Source organism: Calidris pugnax, unplaced genomic scaffold, assembly GCF_001431845.1.
Source record: "Calidris pugnax isolate Ruff unplaced genomic scaffold, ASM143184v1 scaffold42, whole genome shotgun sequence".
NCBI classification, from domain to species: Eukaryota; Metazoa; Chordata; class Aves; order Charadriiformes; family Scolopacidae; genus Calidris; species Calidris pugnax.
Window position 1 is genome coordinate 13,587,056 of NW_015090920.1, and position 24,410 is coordinate 13,611,465.

Sequence of the window (24,410 nt, forward strand, 5' to 3'; positions counted from 1 at the left end):
CTGCAGCACCACGCAAGGCACCAGTGTACGCGGCGATACGCTGGCTACATATTAAATCATTTTGCAAAATCCAACTCGGAACAAACCACAAAGACATGTCTCAACAAAGTAATTACAAAAACATCCAACTGGATGAAAACCAGGACTGAATAATAATTTTTGAAAGTATTTTTGAAGATGCTGATACGTTTATAAAACAAGGACACATGGCAAATTGGTCCTTGACACTGAAAAGTAATAAAAAAGAAGAAACAAAACATGTTAAAAAGGACAGAATAGTACTTGAGTGATTAGTGGATTAGAGAACTAAATAGGTGTTGAGAAATTAAAGTTCTGTAATGTTTTAAGAGAAATAACCAAAGGTTTCAGCAGATACAAATTCATGTGCACCGAGGAGCTCCCTTCAGCGCAGAGACTTCCAGCACACGCACTTCCAGAGCTCTGACAAACACAGCGCTGCCCAAACTGAAAAGAAACTCTGGCAATTAGGAACAGTTTCATGAACGCGTTTATATGCACAATTGGCCACAAACTGCTGGAAGTCACAGTACAGAAATCCTCATGGAACAAACATTGCCTGTGCTGCAGAAAATGATCATGGAATTGCAGAAGTATTCATCAGGCTGGTTGAAGAACAAAATCTTAAATAGTAGAGAGTTTTCACCCACAAGTAGCAAAAATGAAGAGTTGTAGAAAACAGCATTTGCAGTAAACACGATTCAAGTAATACCCATTTCCAGAAACAAAGCAAAACAAAACAAATGTTTTATAAGCTCAAGTGAGAAGCACAAAGTGATCCAATTTTACCAGATTATAGAGAGTAATTCCGAGTGAAAGGCAGACAGCTTTCCAAGCACATCACGTTACAAGAACTAATCAGTTAAAATTGTTGCACATAGTTGCAAGGGAAGCACGTTCTACAACCAAAACCACCCTGCAACAACAGCAGGTTGGAAATCCCAAATATAAACACACCCAGGTGTTTATAATTTTACAATTGGTGTTAAACACCCTATTTTGACCATTCCCTGCCACTCAGGTTAAAGAGGGCAATTTGAACGGAAGGCCGAATGCCACCACACCAGCACCACAGGAAATTCCCAATTATCCCTAATTCAAGAATAGCACAGTAGACAACTACTCACATTTTCTTCAACTGAGCTGTCACACAGTACCCGAGTAAATAACACTGTAACTTGAAACAGGTTCTTTAACTGTATTGGCAGCCACAAGCAAAGGGGCTTTCTGGAGCCCGAGAGGCAGAGTGGTGAGGAGCACAGCAGGGACCCCTGCTCGTGGGTTTCATTTGCCTTCAGGATAATTCCACCGGGGCAGAGGCAGAACTGAGGGGGTTCAGAAGTCATTTCTGCAGCCTTTGGCACGGGTCTCTCATTAGCTGTAGGTCAGCTGGGGTTAGGAATGCATTTTATTATTAACACCTGGTACTGGTGGGGGCTCGCACAGAAGCTGAATGGGGCTGTGCTCACGATGGCAAAGCGCCAGGGATCACTTTGAGCTCAAATTCTGCAGTAGGATGCCCTACAGGGCCCCCTCGCAGGCACTGACAGTTTGTCAGCACTGGAGATTATAAATACGGACAAGAGATTTACAGTATCTACATCTCATAAGCAAAATCAATGTTAACTGCAGCTCTTAAAGCAAAATTTATAATCTAGCTCTAGAAGACCTTATTAACTTTCAGAGTCTGCTAAACATAGTGGCTTTAAAACACAGTTTAACATTAAGCTGGTACCAGTAAAATGCATGGAGTTTAAAACTAGTCTAGTGACTGGTTTAATTTACCCACACTTAATAACTTTATTTTTTAATTTTATCATCACTTTTCCAAAAATGTTTTTCTTGCCAGTTTTCTAGTTTAGAAGTACACATGGCCAAAAAAATTTGATTCTTTACACGAGGAAAATGAGAAAATATATTCACATTACTATCAAAAACATAAACGTCAAAAATTTTAAAAAATGGCTTAATTTTCTACCTTAAAAGGGTCTTTACATCACTTTATGTGAAAGTAAGTGAAAGAGAAAACAATTAGTTGGGGGAGGGTGTGTGTGTGTGTAGACTTAATTCTTCATTTGTTCTTCTAGTTTCCTTCTATACATGCCCACTATAGGTTTTCTCCCCCAGACAGGCTATTCCAGTAGGGCAGACTTACTCATCTCTTCCTAATTTATAGATCAATTAATTGACCAAAGTTGCGCAGAGCTAATTTCTCCCTGGTAAATCACACACAGAGAAGCCGAGTAAGTCCTGCTGGAGGAGAGGCTGCTCAATACAGAGTGAGGAGAAGACCTACCAATACAGACAGACACGTACGGAGATATATATTAAAAAAAACCACCACTTACCAAGGCCAGCAACCTGCCATCCTCCTTCATAGCCAGAAAGCGATTTGCACTTACACCTTTGATTGACACCACTCCTCTTTCTTCTGCTTGGAGTTGCAGTTTGACTGTGAAGAAAAAAAAAAAAAAAAAAATCACATATGCACATCCATCGATATTTCAGCACTTGACACTGAAGCCTACTGCTCCAAGCCTAAAACCAGAGAAAGTTTCAACTGCTTCAACTTGCAGCCTAGATAGTAAGCTTTCAATCTCCAGCTTTCTGATCCCAGAAAATGCTTATTACAAAGTAAGTAGCTACTGTCGAATTGGCCACAATAAGCATGAGTTACCCTTCTATCTTCATTTCACATAAAAACAATTTAAAACCCCGTAAAATTCCTTGAGGGACCACTTATGGTATGGTCAACTGCTCAGAAAAAATGGAAAATTTCCATGGCAATTTTCTTACTGAGGTGTTCCTTAATGTTTCTAGAACAGCACCAGCCACGCAGCCCTCTCCAGCTAGGCTCTCAGAGAGGGGTGAGTCTGGGCTATGATTACGACCACTCAGGACCATATCACTCACTAGATGTTCTAGCGGTTCCTAACAGAACAGCGGATGAGGACAACAAAGACACAAGAAATGGTGTTACACACATTAGGAACAAAAAGTAGATTTATTTGAATCAATTATTTTTAAAAAATGAACAGCCATTTATTTAAAAAATTGGTAAGGTCGTATCACACAGCTTTTAGCTACTGCCTGTGAATTAATGCAAAATCTAAACTGATTTTTCAGCTAGTTCAGATTAACACAGATGTTTTCTCTTTCACCTGTAGCTTGTTTCAAGCTATAAGCCAAAAGTGGCCTCCACCTAAATGCAGATGAGCTGTTTGCTGTTTTTCTTCCCTGGTTGTTCACATCATTGCATTCAGAACAACAAATGAATTAGCCTTTAAGTGGTTAAAACAGCGGAGCCAGAAAGTTGTATCTACACTGCATTTCAGCCTCACCTCAACAGGAGTAGCTGTGACACTGTACCTCAAAGGTCAGGTTTTTCAACCATTACCTACACAGGATGAGGGATACTGCAAAATACAATAAACTACACCAAATACCTTAGAAAAGTCCACCAGACATCATCTACGTGACTTAGGTATTTGTGGCTCAAAAGAAATCCAAACCCTGTGTTGGAACCACCATTTTTCCGGAGAAGGAAGAGGAAGTGAAGTACAACATGTTGTCCTAAACCTCACAGAAGATTCTGTTCTATTCCAACCATTTTTAGAACATCTGCTTCTGAGAATCTAACTTTGCTTATATAAAACATCACTTAAAAGAGGGGGAAAAGCCCGTACAGCAGCTCATATGAGCTCCTAGGACTGCCTACAGCTTGACATGTGGTCCTTCCTTCTCCCCTTCACAGAAAATACACGCCCGTTCCCTGCAGCTCCATCCCATCGAGCCAGTTTGCACAGGCAGTACGATCCAACCTGACTGCGACTAAAAACAAACACAACCATTTCACTAACAGTAGAACACAAGAAACTTGATCTTTCAAAACCCCTAGATTTTCCTGTATTCTGGATGGCCATTAATCCCAGTGAAACCCACATCTGCAAACCCTCTCACTCAAAGAGCAATGAGAAGCGAGCCCAGATGAGTACTGTTTTTCTGTGCAATACTGTGCTTTCATCCACAGTTCCAATAAACAGGGATTTTAAGAGCAACTATGCTTCTGTAACAGGAAGCAAGATGATTGCAACACAGGCATCAAAAATGAGGGAGAGCTGAGAAACAGCTTCGCACCTTCTTGGGATGTATGAAAGCAAAGCAGACCTTTGCCAAAGAGCTGCAGCAGCTAAAGAAGGAACAAGCAGGATGTCACAAGCTGGTGCTGGTTATGTGTCCATCAAGTGTCCGAACGAAGGATGTGACTCATCTGGTGCAAAACTGTCAGTGTTGCCAAAAACGAACCGGACTGGAACTTCTCCTGCCTCCTGCTTGCATCCCAGAAATTATTTTGGGAATGAGTTAAAAACATTTTCTATTTGAACAGACTATACAGAGATCTAACCACGATAAAAGCTCAGCTAGACGGAGGGACAGCTGTGCTCCATTCACTCAGAAATACTGAGCCAAGGACTTGCATCAGTTTGCACTCACCCATTCCTCTCTTTGAAGGGTCCATGGGAAACACGTACCTGGTTCTGTCCAGTGAGACTGGTGCTACAGCTTAGTGGGGAAGTCTGATGGGTAATACTGGTACACATCACAGAATGGTTTGGGTTGGAAGGGACCTTAAAGATCATCGAGTTCCAACCCCCCTGCCATGGGCAGGGACACCTCCCACCAGAGCAGGTTGCTCAAAGCCCCATCCAACCTGGCCTTGAACACCTCCAGGGATGGGGCATCCACAGCTTCTCTGGGCAACCTGTTCTCAGCTTCATTCACCTGACTTTTTTTTCAGAGCATAGAGTTTTTTCCATTTAACGATGCAGTTTTAAAAAGCCTGAAATTTTAAGCCACTGGAATAAACGCTTGAAGTGACTGTATATTTTGGAGTGGCAGCATCTTGAGATTCAGAGGGAGGTTGCTGCTTAGCTGGATTTTTGTTGTGGGGAAAAGGATTTTTGCAATACAAATGAACCTTTTTCTTGGGTTACTTCTGTTGCTCCTAAAGACGCAACTGAAGAAACTCCAACAATACCAGGAATATGAAATCTTTAGGATAATTGCTGCCAACACATTTCTAAGCATTAAAATTATTTCATCTGATTTTTCGCTAGATACAGAGAGAGATGGGTAAGAGCTGCTTGTAAATCCACTAATTTGCATACGCCGCTGAAGCCATATTGATACAAATGCTGCACTCTGAAGATGACAAAATGGTTTCTTACACTCATAATTCACTAGTAATTCCAGACTTCCAAGGAATAAAGAAACCTCTTGTAGTCATAAAATATTAGGTGAAATGTTTAATTGCATCCCGCAGTCGAGTATCCAAAATACAGCCCTCCCAAGCTATTAGGCCAAAATCAGACTTGAGAACAACTTCAAAAACCTTCAGTGCAACTCCTTGCCCTCTGGGGACGCAAGAATGTAGAGAAGTGCTCTGGGCAGGGACCGGGGGAAATGGACGTTTGAGAGGTGCCCAAGCATACAGCTTTCACCGCACACTTAACAAGGAACAGCTGTGTGAAATATCTGAAAAGTAATATTAATTACTGCATTATAGACTTATTATGCTTCATGACTTTCTCCTGACAAAAAAAAAAGCACACCAACTCCTACGTCATACTGGGCCAAAAGTTCAGATTCTGTAAAAACAAACTTTTAGCAAAGGTTTTTAAGGCATGTAGAAATATTTGTATAGTTTGGAGAAGCTTGGGAAGAGTGTTACTTTTTAAAGAGGAGGAGGAAAAAAAAAAAAGAAAAAAAAAAGGTTTTCCTGCAGAGTTTGAAAAGCACTGCAATACTGAAAGCCCCAAAAGCAAAAGCAGCTGCACTCGGGTTTTCCTCTCCAACTCAAAAAACACATGAATACACAGAGCCAAACTAGTACTGTAAGTTTTTCAGGTTTCAGTGTTATTTTATGGCTTTATTAATGCAAGGTATTTGCCACAGTGCTGTGTTGATCTGGAGATGCCAAGATACAACACGGCCTTACTAATTGAACATGTTTTGACCACGCCATCATCTCCAAAAGCAACAATTTCAGGTTTTGGCTCCATGCAACTTGGTGCAATGGGTCAGAAGAGAAATGGAACACTTGACAGTGATGACCTGTATCTCTTGCTGCCTTCAGGTAACCAACAGCAACAGTTCAGACATAGGCCATCATTTCAGATCGACTCATAATATTTCTTTTCAGCACCCTTGAACCTCAAAACCAGATCTATGAACATAAACCAATTAAGAAGTCTGTAATCCAAAAAAGTAGCACAGATTGTTGTGAAACAGCCAATTAGCAAAGTGAGGGCCAAAAAGGCACATTTTCCCAGTCCATTTCTGGCAGTCCTTTGGGAGGGCCCCCCTCCGGCACGGCAGTAAGTTATTTCACTGCTCACATTCATAGCATGCCCTTTAATTTGTGATGAACGCCAAGCGCAAGGCTATGGTCGATGCCTGCTGCTTTTGTGACAACACAGAACTTGGCACACTGAGCAAATATCTTGAGGACTGAGGCTAAGTCATCACAAAGTTATGAAATAAAAAATGCGACCTTTATGCACTGACAACTAAAAAGGACTCCATAAATTTACTACTATTACTAAGCCTTTCTTCTGTATCTTTTCATAATAAGCTAAAGTATGATCTATCCTCCATTTTTCTGCTGAGTACAAAGAAATGAAATGCAAGACATACAAATTTAATTTCATGCCAGGGTAGAAACTCTTGAGGAAGAAGGATAAAGTTTTATCTTTAGGAAGATATAAAAAGGGTTAGAAAATATGAATGAAATAAAGATAAAGCACTAAAGTATAATGCAGGAGATGGATTTAAAACCTTCCTCTGACACAAATTTCTAATACTGTAAGATAAATTACAGAAGTATGCTAAATAAAACTCTCCTTTGAACCACTTCCACGTTCCTGTATTCACCACAATCACAAACCTGTTACCTGAACAAATGAATCAGTTAACAAAATGCAATTTATGGATATAACAACATGGTCCACAATACTGCAGTGACGATCTTCCCAGGAGAAAAGATCCCAAGCACAGAAGCAGCCACCGTGCAGCTCTCTGACAAGCTGTACAGTTAAAAGCACAAAACCAGATGTGGCATCATAAGATGAAAAGAGAACAAGCCACGTAAAGACAAAATTCTCTAACCAAAATTAAATCAGTAGGTATTTCCAGCCTGCAGGACAGACGGCACTAAACAAATTTTTAATCATAAGGGGATTGTTTAAAAGCTACCTGCCTCAAAATCAAGAAATGCCTAAAAAAGTTCCAATAATAGGGAAAAGATATACAATATCTGAAAGTACACGATGAGCACATCTCTCCATGATATCGGGAGATCTCATCACACTCTTGAGAACCATGCTTTCCAATTCTATAATAAACATGGGAGTAAAGTACCACTAGCTGTGCCGTGGCTCTTCCTCAGCTAACTCACCCTCACAGCACCACTCCCCCCAGGTACCATCATAAAACTCAAGTGTCCAGCATAAGAAAAACATGCAAATGTGCAAGCCGGAAATTTTAATTATGGGTCCAACTAAACTATATTTATGACTAAACAGTCATTCTGTTATCATAATGAGTTTTTCCTCATGTTTGGAAAAGGATTCCCACACCAAAACAATCACAAGCTGTTTATCATGTTCTGGAACTGCAAAATGCTTTCCGCAGGCAGACGGCATCTAATCCTGTCTCCAGCTGTTAACTCAGAATGGTGCATCCCATTTCCAGAACACGGGAATTCTGCATCTTACAGCAGCTGAGCTGAGAGAGCTCACTGAGCCCCAGCTCTTCCACCAGGATCCGCGGCAACCTCTGCATCTCCCACAACAGTCAAGACACGAACATCAGTGGTTTGTCAATGTTCTTTTCACAGCGAGGCGGCTGAAACACAGCTGAGCCAAAATAAAAGAAAACTAAATCCTGCGAAAATTTTAACCATGTTCATTTTTGACAGGGCATACAAAAGGAGTTCTAACTCAGTACCCAAGCTAACATTGTTAGAGATAGTATTAAATACAGTTTCATTTATACATACATATACACACACACAGGGCCTTTTAAAGCTCTAAAAGTAAACTAATATTCAGAATTTCCAGATTTTATTTTACAGTCATATGTCTTGCTTATAATATCATCTACACCTCTATATGGCATTACATTTACCTAAGGAGAAATCATTAACTGGGAAAAAACATCACTTTGGATGTATCTTGAGTGAATCTACTATGCCTTCCAGTAGTGTAAAAGGGGAGGGGGGAGGATTTTTCCTTCACAATACATAGAGGCTGTATTAAGAATACATATTCACTGCTCTTTTGGCTGAAGAACAATGCGAGCTACGGCATAACCTGAATTTCCACTGAAACCAGCACAATTTGTGGCATTACAGGACACTGAACCACACTACAACATGCGTTGAAATGCCTGGCAGAGTTTTCCCCACCTCCCACTACACAGAGCCGCCCTCCTGCACAAATACAGCTGTTCCACAGCACTCATATATACACACAGATGATCAGACAAGATGATTCGGGGGGGTTTTGCCAGCTTCCTTTCCATTAATGCAGAAAATTTGTGGGTGTGACCTTTCCAGCAGTGACCCTCAGGCAAGGAGATTCTTACCAGCGTCTGAAAGGCAGAACGACTAAAGAGTCATTTTCCTTTTCATTGTAAGATAACTTAGAGAAGATCAAACTCAAGATGTATACATTAAACTGCTTTAACAGTTTGGGGTTTGGGTTTTTTTAAATCAGGTCCTGATCCTGTAACACGTTAAGCAGAGAAAACACGATGTGTTCCTTCCCTGCAGCCAGCAGAGCTCTGCAGGCACGGATTTCTGCTCGCACTCGGGTCATTAGTGGATTTTGGATGTAAAATTTTATTTATGCATACATGATTATGCCTCTTTCGCAGGATATATGGTCAGGACAGATCAAGAACTCGCAGGTTAAACTAGCCACTATATCTGGGAAAGAGTTACAATTTTTTTTTATGCATTTATTTCACAATTTGGAGAGAGTTTTCTAAGAATATGGAAGTTGAAAAGTAGTATTTAATAGCATTGTGGTTGGCAAGGTTTCATTTTTCTGTTTGAGCTGGATTTTCCCCATCTTTTCTTAAAGAGCTAAAAAAGTATTTCCAATGCAGTTTTGCATACGCCAGTGGAGAAAAGAATTTTGTAGACAAGTAGCACAACAGGGACAGAAAAGATGCTAGCGAATACAGGTAATACAGAAAGTGTGTACTTTTTCCAAAAGTTCTTTCATTGCCCTGAGCACTAGAACTGAAAAATTACATGTACAGTGAAAACTCTAAAGTCCTTTTACAGTTCTCCCAACCCAGTAAAGCTTTTGTTATGGCCCAAACCAAATAATACTGCACTAACTTAAATGGTCCCAAACGATTTCATTGCTCTGCCTCATAAAGGGTTCGGCCAAAGATCTCCTTCAAAATTGGTTTATTTAGAAGATATTGGCAAAATCTAGCAACTTAATACGTTAGAAAAGGAAAGCTGTGCATTTTGGAGGGTACTCGCTGCGGAGCTCGTGCTGCCTTTCTCGCACCCTCCCCGTCGGACAGAGGAGCGGTGCCGCCGGGATCCCGCAGCCCGAGCCCTCTGCCTGCAGCAACTGGCTGGTGTTTCCCTCCTAGCAGCTGCCTTGGCTGAGATGCTCTGGGGCAGGAGGACGCCGCAGCATCAGCAAGGGAGATGGGAAACAAAGGTCGTAGTGGGGAAAGAAAGGGACAAACACATTAGGAAAAAAATACAAGACAGAGGCGTGAAGTGCAAGCAGCAGGGAGGATGCGGTAAGTGCACAGTATGTGAGGGTGCTGTACTGAAGCACGAGGCAAACTCCTACACCTTAGGTACGTAGAATTTGAGAGGTATTAGACAAATGGATTAAAAAAAAAAACCCTCCATTTTTCTACTCCCCCCCCAAGGAAATGGGAAATCTAACCATGACATCAGAGAAGCCCTCAAATAAAACCCAACCATGAGCTCCTGGCTTTGGATACACTTACACAGCAAATAAAGGTAAGATTAAAGCCTAAACTATACTTCCATTATAATCTACCTAGTAAAGATCCCTACAAACAGACTTCAGTGCGGATGAAATCAATGAGTACCCAGCCACAGTCTCAGAATTACACAAAATTGAGGTCAGAAGGATCCCATCTAGTCTCCATCCCTTCACAGTGAAAACCCTGCTGCCACATTTTCACTACTGTCAAATGTACACACAAGCTAATTCAAAGCTCACAAGGGTTCACCGATGTTTCTCGCAGTCACACCTCTCGCTGCCGTAAGGAACAACCCCTGTGCCACACGGACACGTGCAGAGGCTGCTTTCATGCTCGGCACACTTCTCCCACCTACGCCAAAATGCTGCTCGCACGGCAGGACCACACAACCTGGATATCCACTTTCAGTATCCCCACCCTTCCCTGCAGGACCCCAAACATTGCCCTGAATACCCTGAGATGAGACGCCCAAAATCATTACACTGCCTACAACCCGCAGACGCAGCTCTTCGCCGCTCTGCCTCTCCCACTGAATCAGCCTTCTTAAGGCAGTAGGGAAGAGAAGCCCTTTTCACTATTAACTCCCTGCAAGAATGTGATGTTAAAGACAACATTTTAACAAGAGGGCTCTGTGCCCAAAAACATTGATCAGCCAGTGCTCCAAGAGATTTTTTTGAGTTTGTGAACTTCTCAACAGCAAACACATACCTTACCCAGACACTGTACTAACAGAGCAGCTTATGGACCCTGGAAAGAGAGGAACCATCTGATGCTATTTCAACCCCCGTTTTCACTAACATACAGACCCTTTACTTAAACTAGAAAGGTCATTAGCAAAAACACCTCTCGCTCAGTTTACAAGAAGGGAGAGTTTCTGTACCCCCTGAAATCCCCGGCTGCACGTCTCTGGATCAATGACCAGCGTTACTACAGTCTCTGCTGTGGAAAAGCTAAACCCCAGCCAAAGGCTCAGGGCCCATCTCCAACATATTTGCAGAGGCCCTGTAAGGAAAATCCTTCCCGGAGGCCCCCGAATGACACTGCTCTTGTGAAGCTCTTGTGCCAGCTCCCCATCGCTCGTCCCCCTGCACCCTCATGCCCGCAGAAAAGAAGCGAGCAGCAACTCTTTTGCAGTCTCACTGCTACCCAGGTGGATCACCTCTGGAACAGAAATGCAAGGAAGTTCACAAAACAGGGAGGAAAAATAAGAATCAACAACGCTCTGCTAACTGCAACACCCTACGACTGAATTCCCACTCCCGCATGCTCTATGGCTGAAGTTGGCCGATTCCTTCATGCTTGGGGGCAACATCTATTCCCAGCCAGGTGTCCAAGCAAGACAGAGTGGGGCGTGCTCGCTCCACACCTAACGTAATAAACCCTCCCAAACCCAAGGGCTGGTTCATCAAGAAGACATATGCATGCATACGCACAGAGATTAATACCCCCGTTTTGGCATTTCCAGAGGCAGAGCTGCCCACTGCGTCAGATCCAAACTCCAGCCCATGAGCTGGTGATGCCTACTGTAACTTATCTCTAGGAATTAGAAGTATCTTTCTCTCTCTTTCCCCCACATCTAGTGTCTGAGACTTTTTGACGTCTCTTTCTCAAAGATATATTAAACATATTAACACCTCATGCTAACGGAGAAGCTGTGCATTGAGGTACGAGGCATCCCCAGTCTTGGGACTGCAAATATGAAAATAACTCTTTCCTCACTTTCACACGCTCATCATAAAACAACCATTCCCTGGGCAGAGTTGCTGAAGTACACGCGCCCTAAAACCTGTTCCACATGTGTAGGGGAGAAAGGAGAAATAGATTATGAAAAACAGCAAGCGAACCTTAGCAGAATAGGTGGTCTTTTAATAAACAAAAACCACAGAACAGCAACAAAAACAATTAAGTAAACGAAGTGTAACACTGAGAAATAGTGAGTCATGCTCCGGTACAAAGGCACATTTCTTCGCTTTTGCATGACAACATTGTAAGTGTATCTTTTTCCTTTTTGCCAGCCAGAGGCATAAAACCACTCACAGACAGACCTAAGGTCTTTAAAATGTAAACATCTACAACAAAAATATACACTTCTGAAATATGAACACTTCAAAAGTTCCGGTTACACTCAAGAGTAAATCCAAGGCTTTAAACAGAATGATAACTTGTGTAACTGTTTAAATAGCAACTCGCTAACCTAGTCTACCACATAACACAGACCTTCACAGACATAATAAGTTTTCATTTTTTTAAGTAGTACAAATAGTGAATACAATAAAAATTATATCCCTATTCAGGTTCTACATCTATTCTCATTTATATCTTAACCTTAATTCCTACAAATACCCAACTCCACCTAACATGTACCTATCATACTGGGAGTCCTCCCCAGGGAAACACTCTTACCAAATCCGCAGCATCCTCAAATGCTCCCTGTAAGTTTCATACAAAGGACAGTAAAGCCATCCTGCAGGACAACAATTTCAGAACAACTATTTCAGAACAATGTGCCATACAGCATTTCTGGCAACAGTCTGCCTTAGCGCTCCTTGCCTGTGTGCCCATGTGTAAAACACGCACAATTACATTTCTCCATTTCATACGGCTTCCATAAACAGCTTGATCAAACTTTATCAAGTCCTTTAAAAGTTAAAAGCATTAGAGTTTCTGCATTCTACTTGGAAAACACAACTTTTTTGTGCTACCGAGCAAAGCAAACAGCGATTGCTTGGCATTACGCAAGGATTTCAAATGCCAGATGCTGCAAGCACACCATCGTGTAAAATTCTTCTAAATACCTAGCTGCCACACTGTTTGCAGACTCCTTCTCCTTGCAGATGAGCTGACTGCATCATTTAAAGTTAACAGGGCAAAACCAAGCAGGAAAAATACTAACTTTACCAGCGAATAACTTAATTCATTACTGGGAACAGGTAAAGCCTAGTCTCCAAGTTACCAATATCTTTACCCCAAATTCTTGATTTAGAATAATGAGGGTTTCCTTATCAAAACAATGAATGCATGATCACATATGCTTTTTAGGGCTTGTCCACAGAGCTTTTCTTAACGAGAGTAATCCATCATGTTTCTTTCAACTGCTTTCACTTTATTCAGTGTTCCCTTAAGTAAATCGCAGAACAACCACTTTCAGTTTTTCACCTTTAGCTGGTGAAAGCGTTCAGCCAACATAGCGATGGCACTGACTAGTATCAGAAGATGCATCTGACAGAACTTGCAGAATTCCAGCTCTTTATCTTTACTGTGCATTCACTAATCTCCTTGTAACTCTGACCTGTTTTTCACTTGCAGCAAAATAATCATACGTAAAAACAGGGACAACCTGAAAAGCCCAACAATGTCACTTCAGAAGACAGAGAAGGTAAAACATATTGTTAAAAGGTATTTTTACTGTTCCTTCTTCACGTACAACTCACCCAACGACCACTCAGTAGTACATAGTATTTTAGAGCTGTAACTGATGTCAGAGCAGTAACAGATTCAATGAGATAAAAGGAACAGGCTGCCAGAGCAGTGGTGAGAATTTGCCAACCCATAGGCTTAAATCAGCCTTAGTGTCACAGTTGGAAAGGAAAAGCTGGATTTTAGGAATGCCGAGAAGAATCAGCAGATTGGATTTCAAGAGAGTCTGAAGCACGGTGGTGAAACGGTCAGGCACCCAGGGTGCCAAGGAGATGGGATGGCAAGTAGTAGGAAATAATAAACTGATAAGGAGTTAATTAAGTTGCCGTTTAGATTTGATTCTTCTTACTCTGGCCAAAAGGTTAAGAGACAGTGACTATGCTGGTTTTGCATTTCCCCCCATGTCCAATACCAAAGAAATTGAATTAATAGCCGAGTCTTTAATAAATATTTTTGCCAAAAGTCAACAAAACAACAATCAAAATCCATACACATGCACATCCAGTATTTCTCTGGTGTCTGTCCACCTCGTTTATTGCGACGACAACGCAAAGACAACATTAAGCCTGGAGACTGACTTCATCCTCCATCTATTTTATCCCCTTCCATCAAGCTGGCAACCACCCCACGCTGACATTTAAATAATGCATCCACAGGGGACCAACATGAGCTACAGTAAAGGACAACAGTGTCAATCACTGCTGACCCAGAATAGTAGTGGACCAGTTTTCACAAAATGGCTCAAATTCGCTTTTGAATGCAGCTTGAGTATAAAGAGTTCTTTGTATGAAACCCAATGTCCTAACACCAAAGAATAAAATGCATGGTGCGGTTTTGGACCTCTCTTCAAATATCTGAGTAGCACTCTTCACTTTGACAGCCCCCTGTGATCACTCTGAGGAGGCACACAGAATACACGGTGGGACCCAGCATCCACGAGGGAGCCAAGACCTCAGGTCTGCAGGACTACAGGGAGCGGGATCAGGCTGTAATCACTTTCCCAGCTTCTGGCCCTCTGAATAAAAACCCATTGCTTATTCTGAATACCTTTGAACCATATTAAGAACAGACATGAGCACTTTCCTGACAAGAAAAGAGACCTTAGAATCTGCAGCTTGGAAGAACCTCCATGGCTCTCTCCTCCTTCAGCCAGACCATTACTAGTATGCACTATGCTGGTTTAAACCTCCACACTGCTCCCGAATTCCCTGCGAGAATGTGCTCCCAAAGTCTGCCATGGCTACAAGCACCAGCGATCACACAGTCTCACCTTCTGTCACACCAAATCAGCAGGCAGGCCAGACACCTCTCACTCCTAACAGCATTTTCTCCTAATATAATATCATACAGGCAATACTGAGCCATGGTACCACAGCTTGATTGCTGAAATTCAGCCTCATTTTGAGGCTCCTTGCTCTGCTCTTCAATAGCAGATCACCGGTACTGGCTCAAGCACAGGTAGTTAAATGGTCTGGAAGATGTTGCTTCTTGAAGCAGTAAAGCAAACAGAAGGTTGGGACTGAAATAAATTAAAACGGGCAAATAGGACAGCTCTGTAGACTTCTTCAGCTTTAAGGAATTCCTGCATTTCTAAGGACACAAACATTTAAGGTCTTTTTCCTCAATATTCCTGAACAAACTACATTACTGTCAATAAAACATCCACAGTGACTCTGTAAACATCTGTAAAACCACAAAACGAATCCTTCATATTTACATATTCGGAGGCCCTGCCAGACACATGTTTAGCTATTCATCCCAAATGCTCCATTACAGCTGGAGAAACCCAATGAACCAAATCCATACACTACTTCCCAGAACTGCTCAGGCTAACAAATCTAAGCAGCAGGATACCCTAGGTGACTTCCAAAGAGATGACAGCCTCTCCCTGTACAACCTCTAGAAGGCCCTCACTGGCTGCTTTTCCACACTAAAAAATGCTCTCATTTTTGCATCCAGCTCTGTTGCCACAGGTACCAACAGGACGCAGTGGAGTATTGCACAAAACCACTCTACAGGCGTGGTTCTCTACATCCTGAAATCTCAGCCTCATTATTGGTCTTCCCATAGTTGTGGGACTCTATTAACACTCACTGTAGTAAGGTCCTAAATTTACTGTCCTGGCCTGAAATGTAACATAGTTGACAACTGCATGGACTCTGTTCGTCCTCTTCAGTTCATCCATCAAGGAAGACACGGTACCTTGTCCTGCATTTTAACAGACAAGATGGCTCCACAAGACAGGCAGTGACAAATGAACCACTCGCTGCCACTGGAAAGGGGCAGTTCCTCTCCCTCCATCCCACCCTCTCAGCTGCACGCTCCTCACCTCCCTCACACCAGCTCTGGCACTTTTCTTGACATCTCAGTGAGCTGCTTCAATGCATTACATCGCTCAGAAACTAATGCAGAGAGCGCAACTGCTTTACTGCCAATTCAATAAATCCATCTGTCCCTTTGCTGAACTCAGTTCGAGATGGTGCCAACTATAGCACAGCTGAGACCAGGGGAAGGCAGCGGTGAGACCATCCCCTTTAGCAGCAGAAACTTGTTAGATCAGCTGAAGTGTTCGACCAAAAGATCAAAGTTGTCACCACTGACAACGTAAAAGGTGATGTTAAAACACAACACTGGGGAGTTGGAGGGGAAAGCAAAAAGGGTATGTGGGACAGAAATGAAACACTTGAGTTATTTGTTCCCCAGTACCCAGAAACACCAAGAAAAGATAAGTCTGCCAAAAAAATGGTGCCAGTCCCAAGAGAGGCTACAGACATTTCCCCGAAAGAGCTGTACCAAGCGCAGATTGAGATGCTGCAATGCCTACACACTTCAGTACGTTAAGGACATCCTACATCATCATAAATAACTGGAAAGCTACACTGCCCGAGAACAGCAACAGCATGTCTAATAAAACACATCGGAATGGTAAAAGTTTGCAGATGGACATCAAGCATCATGGGTCAGCCTGAGAGTAGAAAGAAAAGAGCCAAGAAACAGACTGCAAATATTTTTCAAGCTGTATCACAGCTGGTATCTATTCTTGCTTTTACAAGACACAACACCATGCAGTATTTCATAGCCATATCAGGTTTTTCTGACTTGCATATTCCAGCTGGAATCCTAACAATTGCTGTTTTACAAGATCTGCTCAAGTCCCATCACAAGGTAAGAGGCAAGCTAACAAGCCCCCACTATATAAAAACATAAATTCACCACGTTGCCACAACTATTGCCTACAGAATCTAGTTCCTACTTTGCCCTTTCCTAATACCCTTAGTATCTTTCTCCTTTGAATCACTCAAGCAGTGTGGTTTTCAAGCTCTAAAAGTCAAACATGAGTGATAAGTTCATACAGGATCACTCAACCAGAAGCGTACCGTGACAGTTTGTGCAAGACGACCTCCACCCAACTTTGTAGACATCATCTCATTTATATTCTGGGACAATCATATCAGACTCCAGTCAAAATCTGGCCCTACCCTGAACAAACTTGAAAATACATATGATAATAATCCTGAAATGCCACCAGCACTCCAGAGAGTGACCCTTTAAATATTTTTATTAAGAAGTCAGGAGGCAGAAAGACAGGAACTCAAGTTTACCCATATATTGTGACAAAAGACACTACTGAAAATGACAGATGATGACCACATTGCTTTATTTTGAAATGCACGGTCTTAAACGGACACTAGTAAAAGTAAAGGCTATTAATTCTCCATCCAAATTGAAATGCAATCACATTACTGACTTTTAGGCTTTAAAAGTCATGCCATAAACATTTCTAATATCACTTGCTGTAGTTCAACAATTCACAGATCTCATGCAAGTCTGTACTTTTTTCAGTAACAGTAACTTCAGCGTTCTCGAGATAACCTTTATTTCAAAACCGGATTGTGTTAAAGTTATATAGTCTGTTTTGTTTTACTAGATAACTGCACAAAACATGCTGCCACCGACAGTCCAAAAGCTCCATTGTTCCTAGGGTTATTAAGCAGTTTAGTACAATCGATCATCTCTCAGGTATTTTCAAACAACAGACGGCCAGTGATCCCAGGGCAACACTCCCAAGAGTGCTAAAAACCATAATAATCGAAATACAAATTTCAGTCTTCTCTTGTTCACATCAGAAGTTACGGACAAATTAATGGATTTAGTTCAAACTGCTTGAACAAATAAGGAAATGCCAGAAAAATATTTTTCTGGGGGATAAAAAGGAAGAAAAAGGTAAAAAAAAATATTAAGCTCAGAAAAACTTTCAAAGAAACTTGTTACATTTTTCACTTTGCTGTGTTAACAACTTTAAGTATATAGAAACCACTGAATAATTATTTTTTAAAACTGCTTGCCATATATTTAATCCAAGGGAGTTGGGAAAAGCTTACAGAAACAAAACATCACTGAAAATATTATGATTTAAAATTCAGATTGAGACATTAATTAATTAAAGGGCAATTTAAAAAAATCTGCCTAAAAAAACTGCAGTGGAACAGGTCCCCTTTCTTTTAGAAAATACGATAGGTGTATGTTGTCTGTGGAAACTGAACACAAGACGAAATTTTTCTGGGGTTTATCCTCAAGCATCTTTTGAACCCTGTGACTGTTAATTATACTGCCAAAACCAGTGCTGCATCTCTTCCGGCCCATTCAAGTGCCTGTGCACTTAGAACTTCATTGTTTCATTACAGAAAACGGAACTTGAACCTGCTTTTATTACAGAAGATGAATCTAAACACCTTTTAAAATCTTTAGTAATACGCACCTAACACTTAAAAAAAAACCCCACAATGCAAAACCACATCCACAGGTTTTAACTAGCTGCAATTCAGTCTTTTCATCTCATATGTCAAAAGAAATTATACCTTTAAAAAACACTACTAACATAGTTCCCCTCCTGTAAAATGCCTTAAAATATATCTCCACCACAGGATAAAATTTTTCTTAGAACCAGCTGCACAAATGTCAAGCATTTATTAGCCAAATAAATACAATTAGCAACCACCTGGTCTCCTTTTCTTGGTGAGCAATTCTGGAACTCGCAGCTCCGTTTTATCATGATGACAAACATCCCAGAGCCTTCATTCTGATGTCAGTAAATGCTATACATGCATCACAGCAGTTTTCACCAGAAGTTTTAATCTACCCACATAGGGATAGATTAAAGGGGGTCACAAAGATAACTTTTGCAACAATCTGCATTTATGTGACTATCTCCATAATTTCACTGCATAGTGTCAAACTACTGTATGTTATCTGTATTTGTCTTATTCATTCACCTATGGCTAAGCAGGAGTTGGATTATTTTTCTCTGTAAACAAAAATATATAAGTAGGTATAAGTGCTCCTGATTTTTAATGCCTGCAAGAAGATTTAAGGGCTAAATCCTGCCCTCTAGTGTACCTGTGCATGGTGGTGACCTGGGAACCTTCCACACTCTGCCAACAGCCCTTTCCAAACCAGATGGAAAACAGCTTGGAGATCAGTACAGTTCATTGCCCAGAGACGTTTTGTATGTGCCTTGCTCCATCTTCAGAGCGTACCCGCTACTCGGGCACTCACCTTCAGGGTGGGTAAAACTCACTAAAACCTGGGTAAGAGGCTCAGCAGACACGATAACAGATGAGAGAGCATCCTCCCCCCAAAAGCCCCATCCCTCAGCATGCCCAGCCAACACAGGTGGTCAGTCCCTCATTTCATTAATTTACCCTGCAGGACCATGCATAAAGCATGATGGTATTTCTATGACAAAATACGTGAAAGACGCAAAGGAAGCATATTCTCAACCTTTTTTGCAGGGGGGGCTCTCTGCTATCTCATCATCTAGAACAGCCACATCACAGAGTCAGAAGGAATGTCTGTGTTATGTCGCAAAGCATTAGTATTTGGCAAACCAGTTAAGGCCTGTGTAACAGATCAAGAGTAACACAAAAAGAACCCATTTTCAGAAGGACTTGGGTAGAAGCAATATACTCAGATGTTTAGAGCCAGGTTCCTAAAAAAAAAAAAAAGTCAACCCTCACCTAGTGCTAAGATTTGGCACGGGATGCCCCGTCAACAGCTCTGGCCACGTCTGTGGGACACCGCAATGAGAGAGATCTTCTGAGTGCCAAGTAACTTACGCATCTATGAAAAACTAAACACCAGGTCCTGAACCTTCTTACTAAAACACTTACTGACGTTAGCTCACATTTTTCTTTGAGGATCACAGTTAGTTTTCTTCCATTCGCACAAACACGATCAGATTTCTATCTTCTTGACTAAGCTGGTATGTGCTAAAAGTCTGCATATTTCAAAATATTTACAGCGTAACCATTTAAATGTTGTTTATGATACAAGTAAGAATCATAGCATTAACAATTACTTACAAGAGGAACTTTCTTAAGAACAAATTTTCCTGGACCAGTGTTACCCTATTTTACATTTTCTTCAGCTATTTGTGGAAGAATAAGCAGGTACTGAGCAGGAAGGAGGTATTTCAGACATCAGCAGGGTTGATAAAAGCTCATGCTGATGAATCCTTTCGGAGTGACAGACTGTAGCTTGTCACCTCATTAACGAGTGGACAAGAATGACTCGGGGTTCCTTGGACACCTTGGTTTATGCTCACCATGAAATAAAGCTGCTTGAGAAATTACGGAAATATATAAATGCCAACCATTTCTCAGCAAGGGAAACTGTGAAGGGAACCGTCTGTGCTATTAGACATGTACGGGTAAGTGTTCCCTTTCCATTCCCCGTGCTTTTCCCCTTCACGAGCACTGTAGCCTTTTTGACGCAAACACCTCCGAAGGGTTTTCTAAAACTCTTTCCAAAAAGACTGTGTTCTTTGTACGCTTTCCAGGGCATAAATCAGAAGTTGTTGATCAACAAGTAAAAAAAATACATGTTTTTTGTTTTGCTTTAAACAACAAAACACTAAGAAAGTGCCTTCTGTTTCTTGTTTGTCTGAAATGTACCTCTCTTCAAGGGAAAAAGACTCAGCAGAAGTCCCCTGGGTGCGTCCAAAGGGGCACTTCACTGAAGTCACTGTACAACACACAGATGTGGCAATATCAACCACGTAAGACGTATTGTCCTGTTTTTTAGCAGCGTGAATCATGCGATTCCAATCCTCCAGCACATAGGACGTCAACTTCCATTCCCAATTTCCCTAACGACACAATTATGAATAAACCAAGGTGAACGGGGTGAGCATAAAACAGCCAAAATTCTCAGTGCCATGATATAAAACAGACCGTAAGTTTCAAACAAGCCGTCCTTAGTACTAGAGGCAGAAGCGGGGGAGCAAAAAAGGACATGGATAATGGAAATTTGTTTACAGTACGAGGCTTTGGTCACAAACATAAGGAGATAGCCATTCCCCTTCTAAAATAAGAACTTCCTTTAAAAGTAAAAACGAGGATGTGCTAATCAAGTGCTATTTTGTATAATTAATTCATAAGAATAGCAACTCCCACAAGAATCCCTCCTAATTGTCCTTTAATTTGATCTCTAAACCAAATTCTCTGCAGCCACTATACTTCTATTCTTAAAACCATCTTACAAAACCTTTTACTTAACTAAGAAAAATACCATGAGTTATTTGAGGTGTATATTTTCTTTGGGTTTTTTTTGGTTTGTTTCATATTTTTTTTTCAAGTATTCTCACGTTGTCCAAGATTTATTGCCATCTGCCATGCCAACGTGACCTGCCAGGCATACCACAAGATTTCACAGGGACTTCCACACAGCAGCATTCACCGGGTCAGAGTTCAGCATGGCGCAGATTCGTATCCAATGACGTACTTACAGCAAAGATGCTAAGGATGTGACCCATGTAATGCCGCAGCAACGTGCCTCACTGACGCTTCAAGCACTGATTTCTCTGTTTCTCGGAACTAGAGTTCTTCCAGAAAAAAAAAAAAAAAAAAAAAAAAAAAAAAAAAAAAAAAAAAAAAAAAAAAAAAAAAAAAAAAAAAAAAAACAAAAAGAAAGAAAAAAGAAAAAAGAAAAAAAGAAAAAAAAAGAAGAAAAAAACAACCAACCAAAGAGCTGTCTGATAATGAGAAAAAGAGCGCGTGACAGCAGGGGAGAAGGGAGCAGCTCAGCACGGTAGCACCCCTGTGCCTAGGTCCACTTGCTGGAGGTGAATCCCACCAGCCCTTCAGCTGTATCATGCTTACAAGCTGTTCTTTTTAAACAAAGGGATTTTCTGCAGATGGTCAGAGTGCCAAGCTGACGGGCACTCGAGGAGCTCCCTGGCAGCTGACTTTCTGCAACACAGGGCAGAGGCCACGCCACTTATTTATAACCCAGGTTTTCCTTTACCTGTTGCCACCATTCACTCAAGAGGAAAAAGGGTAAGAAAGTGGCTTCAGAGAAACAAGTGCCAAACAACAGGGGAAAGAATAGTGGTGGTCTGAGAATACTAAAGAGGCAGAAAAGACAAAGTACAGAGACAAAATGGAGAGCCAGAAAGAAATCACTGCAAAAATAAAGCAATAGGGCAAAAAAGAGAAATTAGAAGGGAAAGAGTAAGGCAGTTCCACCAACACCAGAAAGATTTTCAAACATTAATTCACTACTAGAAAAGCAGTTAAAAAATTTCTAGCATCGATAAGGCTTAACAGGAAGAGAAAATGCACATTAGAAGGGTTCAATAATGTAAAACCAGTACTAATTTAATAATAAGAATAATAATAAAAAAAGGGGGGGTGGGAGGAGATGATTACAGGGGAGCTGTGTGATGAAAAAGATGACAATGAATACTGCCACCACTTAGGGCAGCCTGGCCCAGCCAGGTGAGCACGGCACAGCACTCACCACTGTGGCATTTCTCACCGCAAACAGCAGAGTACGGAACGAGGGGGGAATCTGAGCCGGGGCAATGCCCAGAAACCCAGCTTCAGCCTTGTATGTCCCCGACTCAACATCATCTCCCTTTGCAGCAAATTTCCAGCATATTTTCATAGCTACTTCTAGGGGTGAGATGACATGTTTGATGAAGTAATGAGATTTATTTCCTGTAAGAATTCCCACATTTCCCAAATACAGAAGGCTAAAGCAAGCTGAACATCCTATTGCATGCTTTCCAGCACAGACTTGATCCTGCACAGTAACTGACTGGTACATGTAAAAATCAAACCACTTATCTATATGGTAAGTTAATGCTGTTTTAGGCATCAATATTTGAAAACTCTACATGCAATAATTTACTGCACTGTATTGTCAATAAATATATTTTGTTACTGCTCACACAAAATCTACTACGCTTCCCTTTAAAAGAGTATCTGAGAAAGAGAGAAATGCAAATGCGTAGGACCAAGTCTGAAAGCCTCCTATAGCTTTACCTAAAAACCCTAGTTGGCCTAACAAAGGATGCTAACTTTCCCAAAATATACTGTTCTGTACATATATATTCAGCCCATCGTATGTACAATATTTCTATCAAAGAGTTTCAAAATAAAACAGCCTCAGACTGAAGCTCAACTTGGCAATACTATTATTTGGGAACAGTTTGTTACAGTATTTCTTTGCAATTGTTGGAAAAGCTTTTTTGCAAATGGTGAATGACCAAAGTGGAAAATAATTTTTAAAACCTTTGATCTGTTTTCTCACTTTCTTCTCGTCTCTCTCCTCTGACTTTAGTCCCACCTGAACCTCTACCCCTCAGAGCACAGGTGCAAAACTGACGAAGAATCACAGTCAAGACATTTCACCTGCTCTTTATGCCAAGTGCCTGCAGGCAGGACATTGCCTGGTCGAGGTGCACATGTTGTATAGTAAAAAATTTTCTCAAACCAGGAATTGCATTGAGACTACGTATCTGGCAGACAGCTTCTTGTACCTGTTTTGAAGGAAACACCTCACGGGCATTTCAAAAACTTGCTGCTACATCAGCTCCATAATGAATACTTTCAAAATATTCTGAGATCTGCAAAAAGGCATTTTGTTCTTGGGACAAAGAACAGCCTGGGCTCCTAACAGCACCTTGCCCCACACTCCCTGCAAGACCACCTGTCAGAGAGTGGGTGCCTGGCACCGCAGTGAGCCAGCTCAGGTCACCAACCCTCGGACCGCACTCGCCACTCGTCCCACGGGCTGTGTACCAGATCAGGTAGCAGGGGGCAAACTGCTTCTGCTGGAATCCACAGGTTTTCTCTGCATTTTATCTGTCCTTAATTAAGTTTTTAAAAAAATAAAAATTACAGCATGCAATGTTTCAAGCCAAAGTAATAAACCCTGCTTCCTTGAATAGATTTATACCTCTTTTTCCTAAGAGTACTTGTACACTAAGAGTACTTCTATTCATCAGGATTTACCACACCGGTAACAAAACCCCAACCTTCTTTCCACCCTTATGCAACTCATGTGTTCACCACTGCCGTATAAAGCACTCAAGCGTCACTCCCCCCATTTAAGAGTCATGCAAACAAATTCAGGCACTTTCAAGCACCTAAGCCAACTCTGTAGGGCAGCAGGTTGAATGAAGAGATGCCAACCAGAGTTGGGACGGGGGCATCCCAGCGGTGCCGATGCGGTACCCGGCCGCGTACCGTAGCATACAGCCGGTTATTTACAGAGGAGCGAATGCCCATTTCTGCATGCTTTCCGAGCAAAGCTCGCTGCCGATGCTTCAGCGGGACGGGACGGCGGCCGAGACGCCGGCCCCGCTCGGAGCCCCGCTGCCTCGGGCGGAGGGGCCGCCCGCCCCCGTCCCGGCGGGACACTCACTGTGCGGGTCGCTCTTCTCCCGGACGCCGTCCACCCTGCCGTCGGGGTTGATGCGCAGGAAGAAGCCGCCGTTCTTACAGTAGAGCCGCTTGGGGTCCTTGAAGTGCCCGGGAGGGAAAGCTCCGCTGCCCCCATCGTCGGGCAGCGCCGGCAGCGTGGTGATGCTCCCCGCCGCCGCCATGCGCCGGGCCCCGGCGGCGCCCCGCCGCCCCGGGCCC

General features: G+C 42.0%; 1 protein-coding gene across 1 annotated transcript in view; it reads right to left on the reverse strand.

Annotated features, from left to right (window-relative positions):
- Positions 1-24,410, reverse strand: part of FGF2 (fibroblast growth factor 2 (basic)) — a 65,885-nt gene that overhangs the window by 3,373 nt on the left and 38,102 nt on the right. Inside the window, exons 1-2 of the mRNA XM_014949868.1 lie at positions 24,193-24,404; positions 2,367-2,470 (exon numbers count right to left, since the gene is read on the reverse strand). Of these exons, the coding sequence (XP_014805354.1) occupies positions 2,367-2,470; positions 24,193-24,373 (285 nt within the window). The 5' untranslated portion in view covers positions 24,374-24,404. Of the gene's footprint in view, positions 1-2,366; positions 2,471-24,192 lie in introns of the transcript that reaches the window.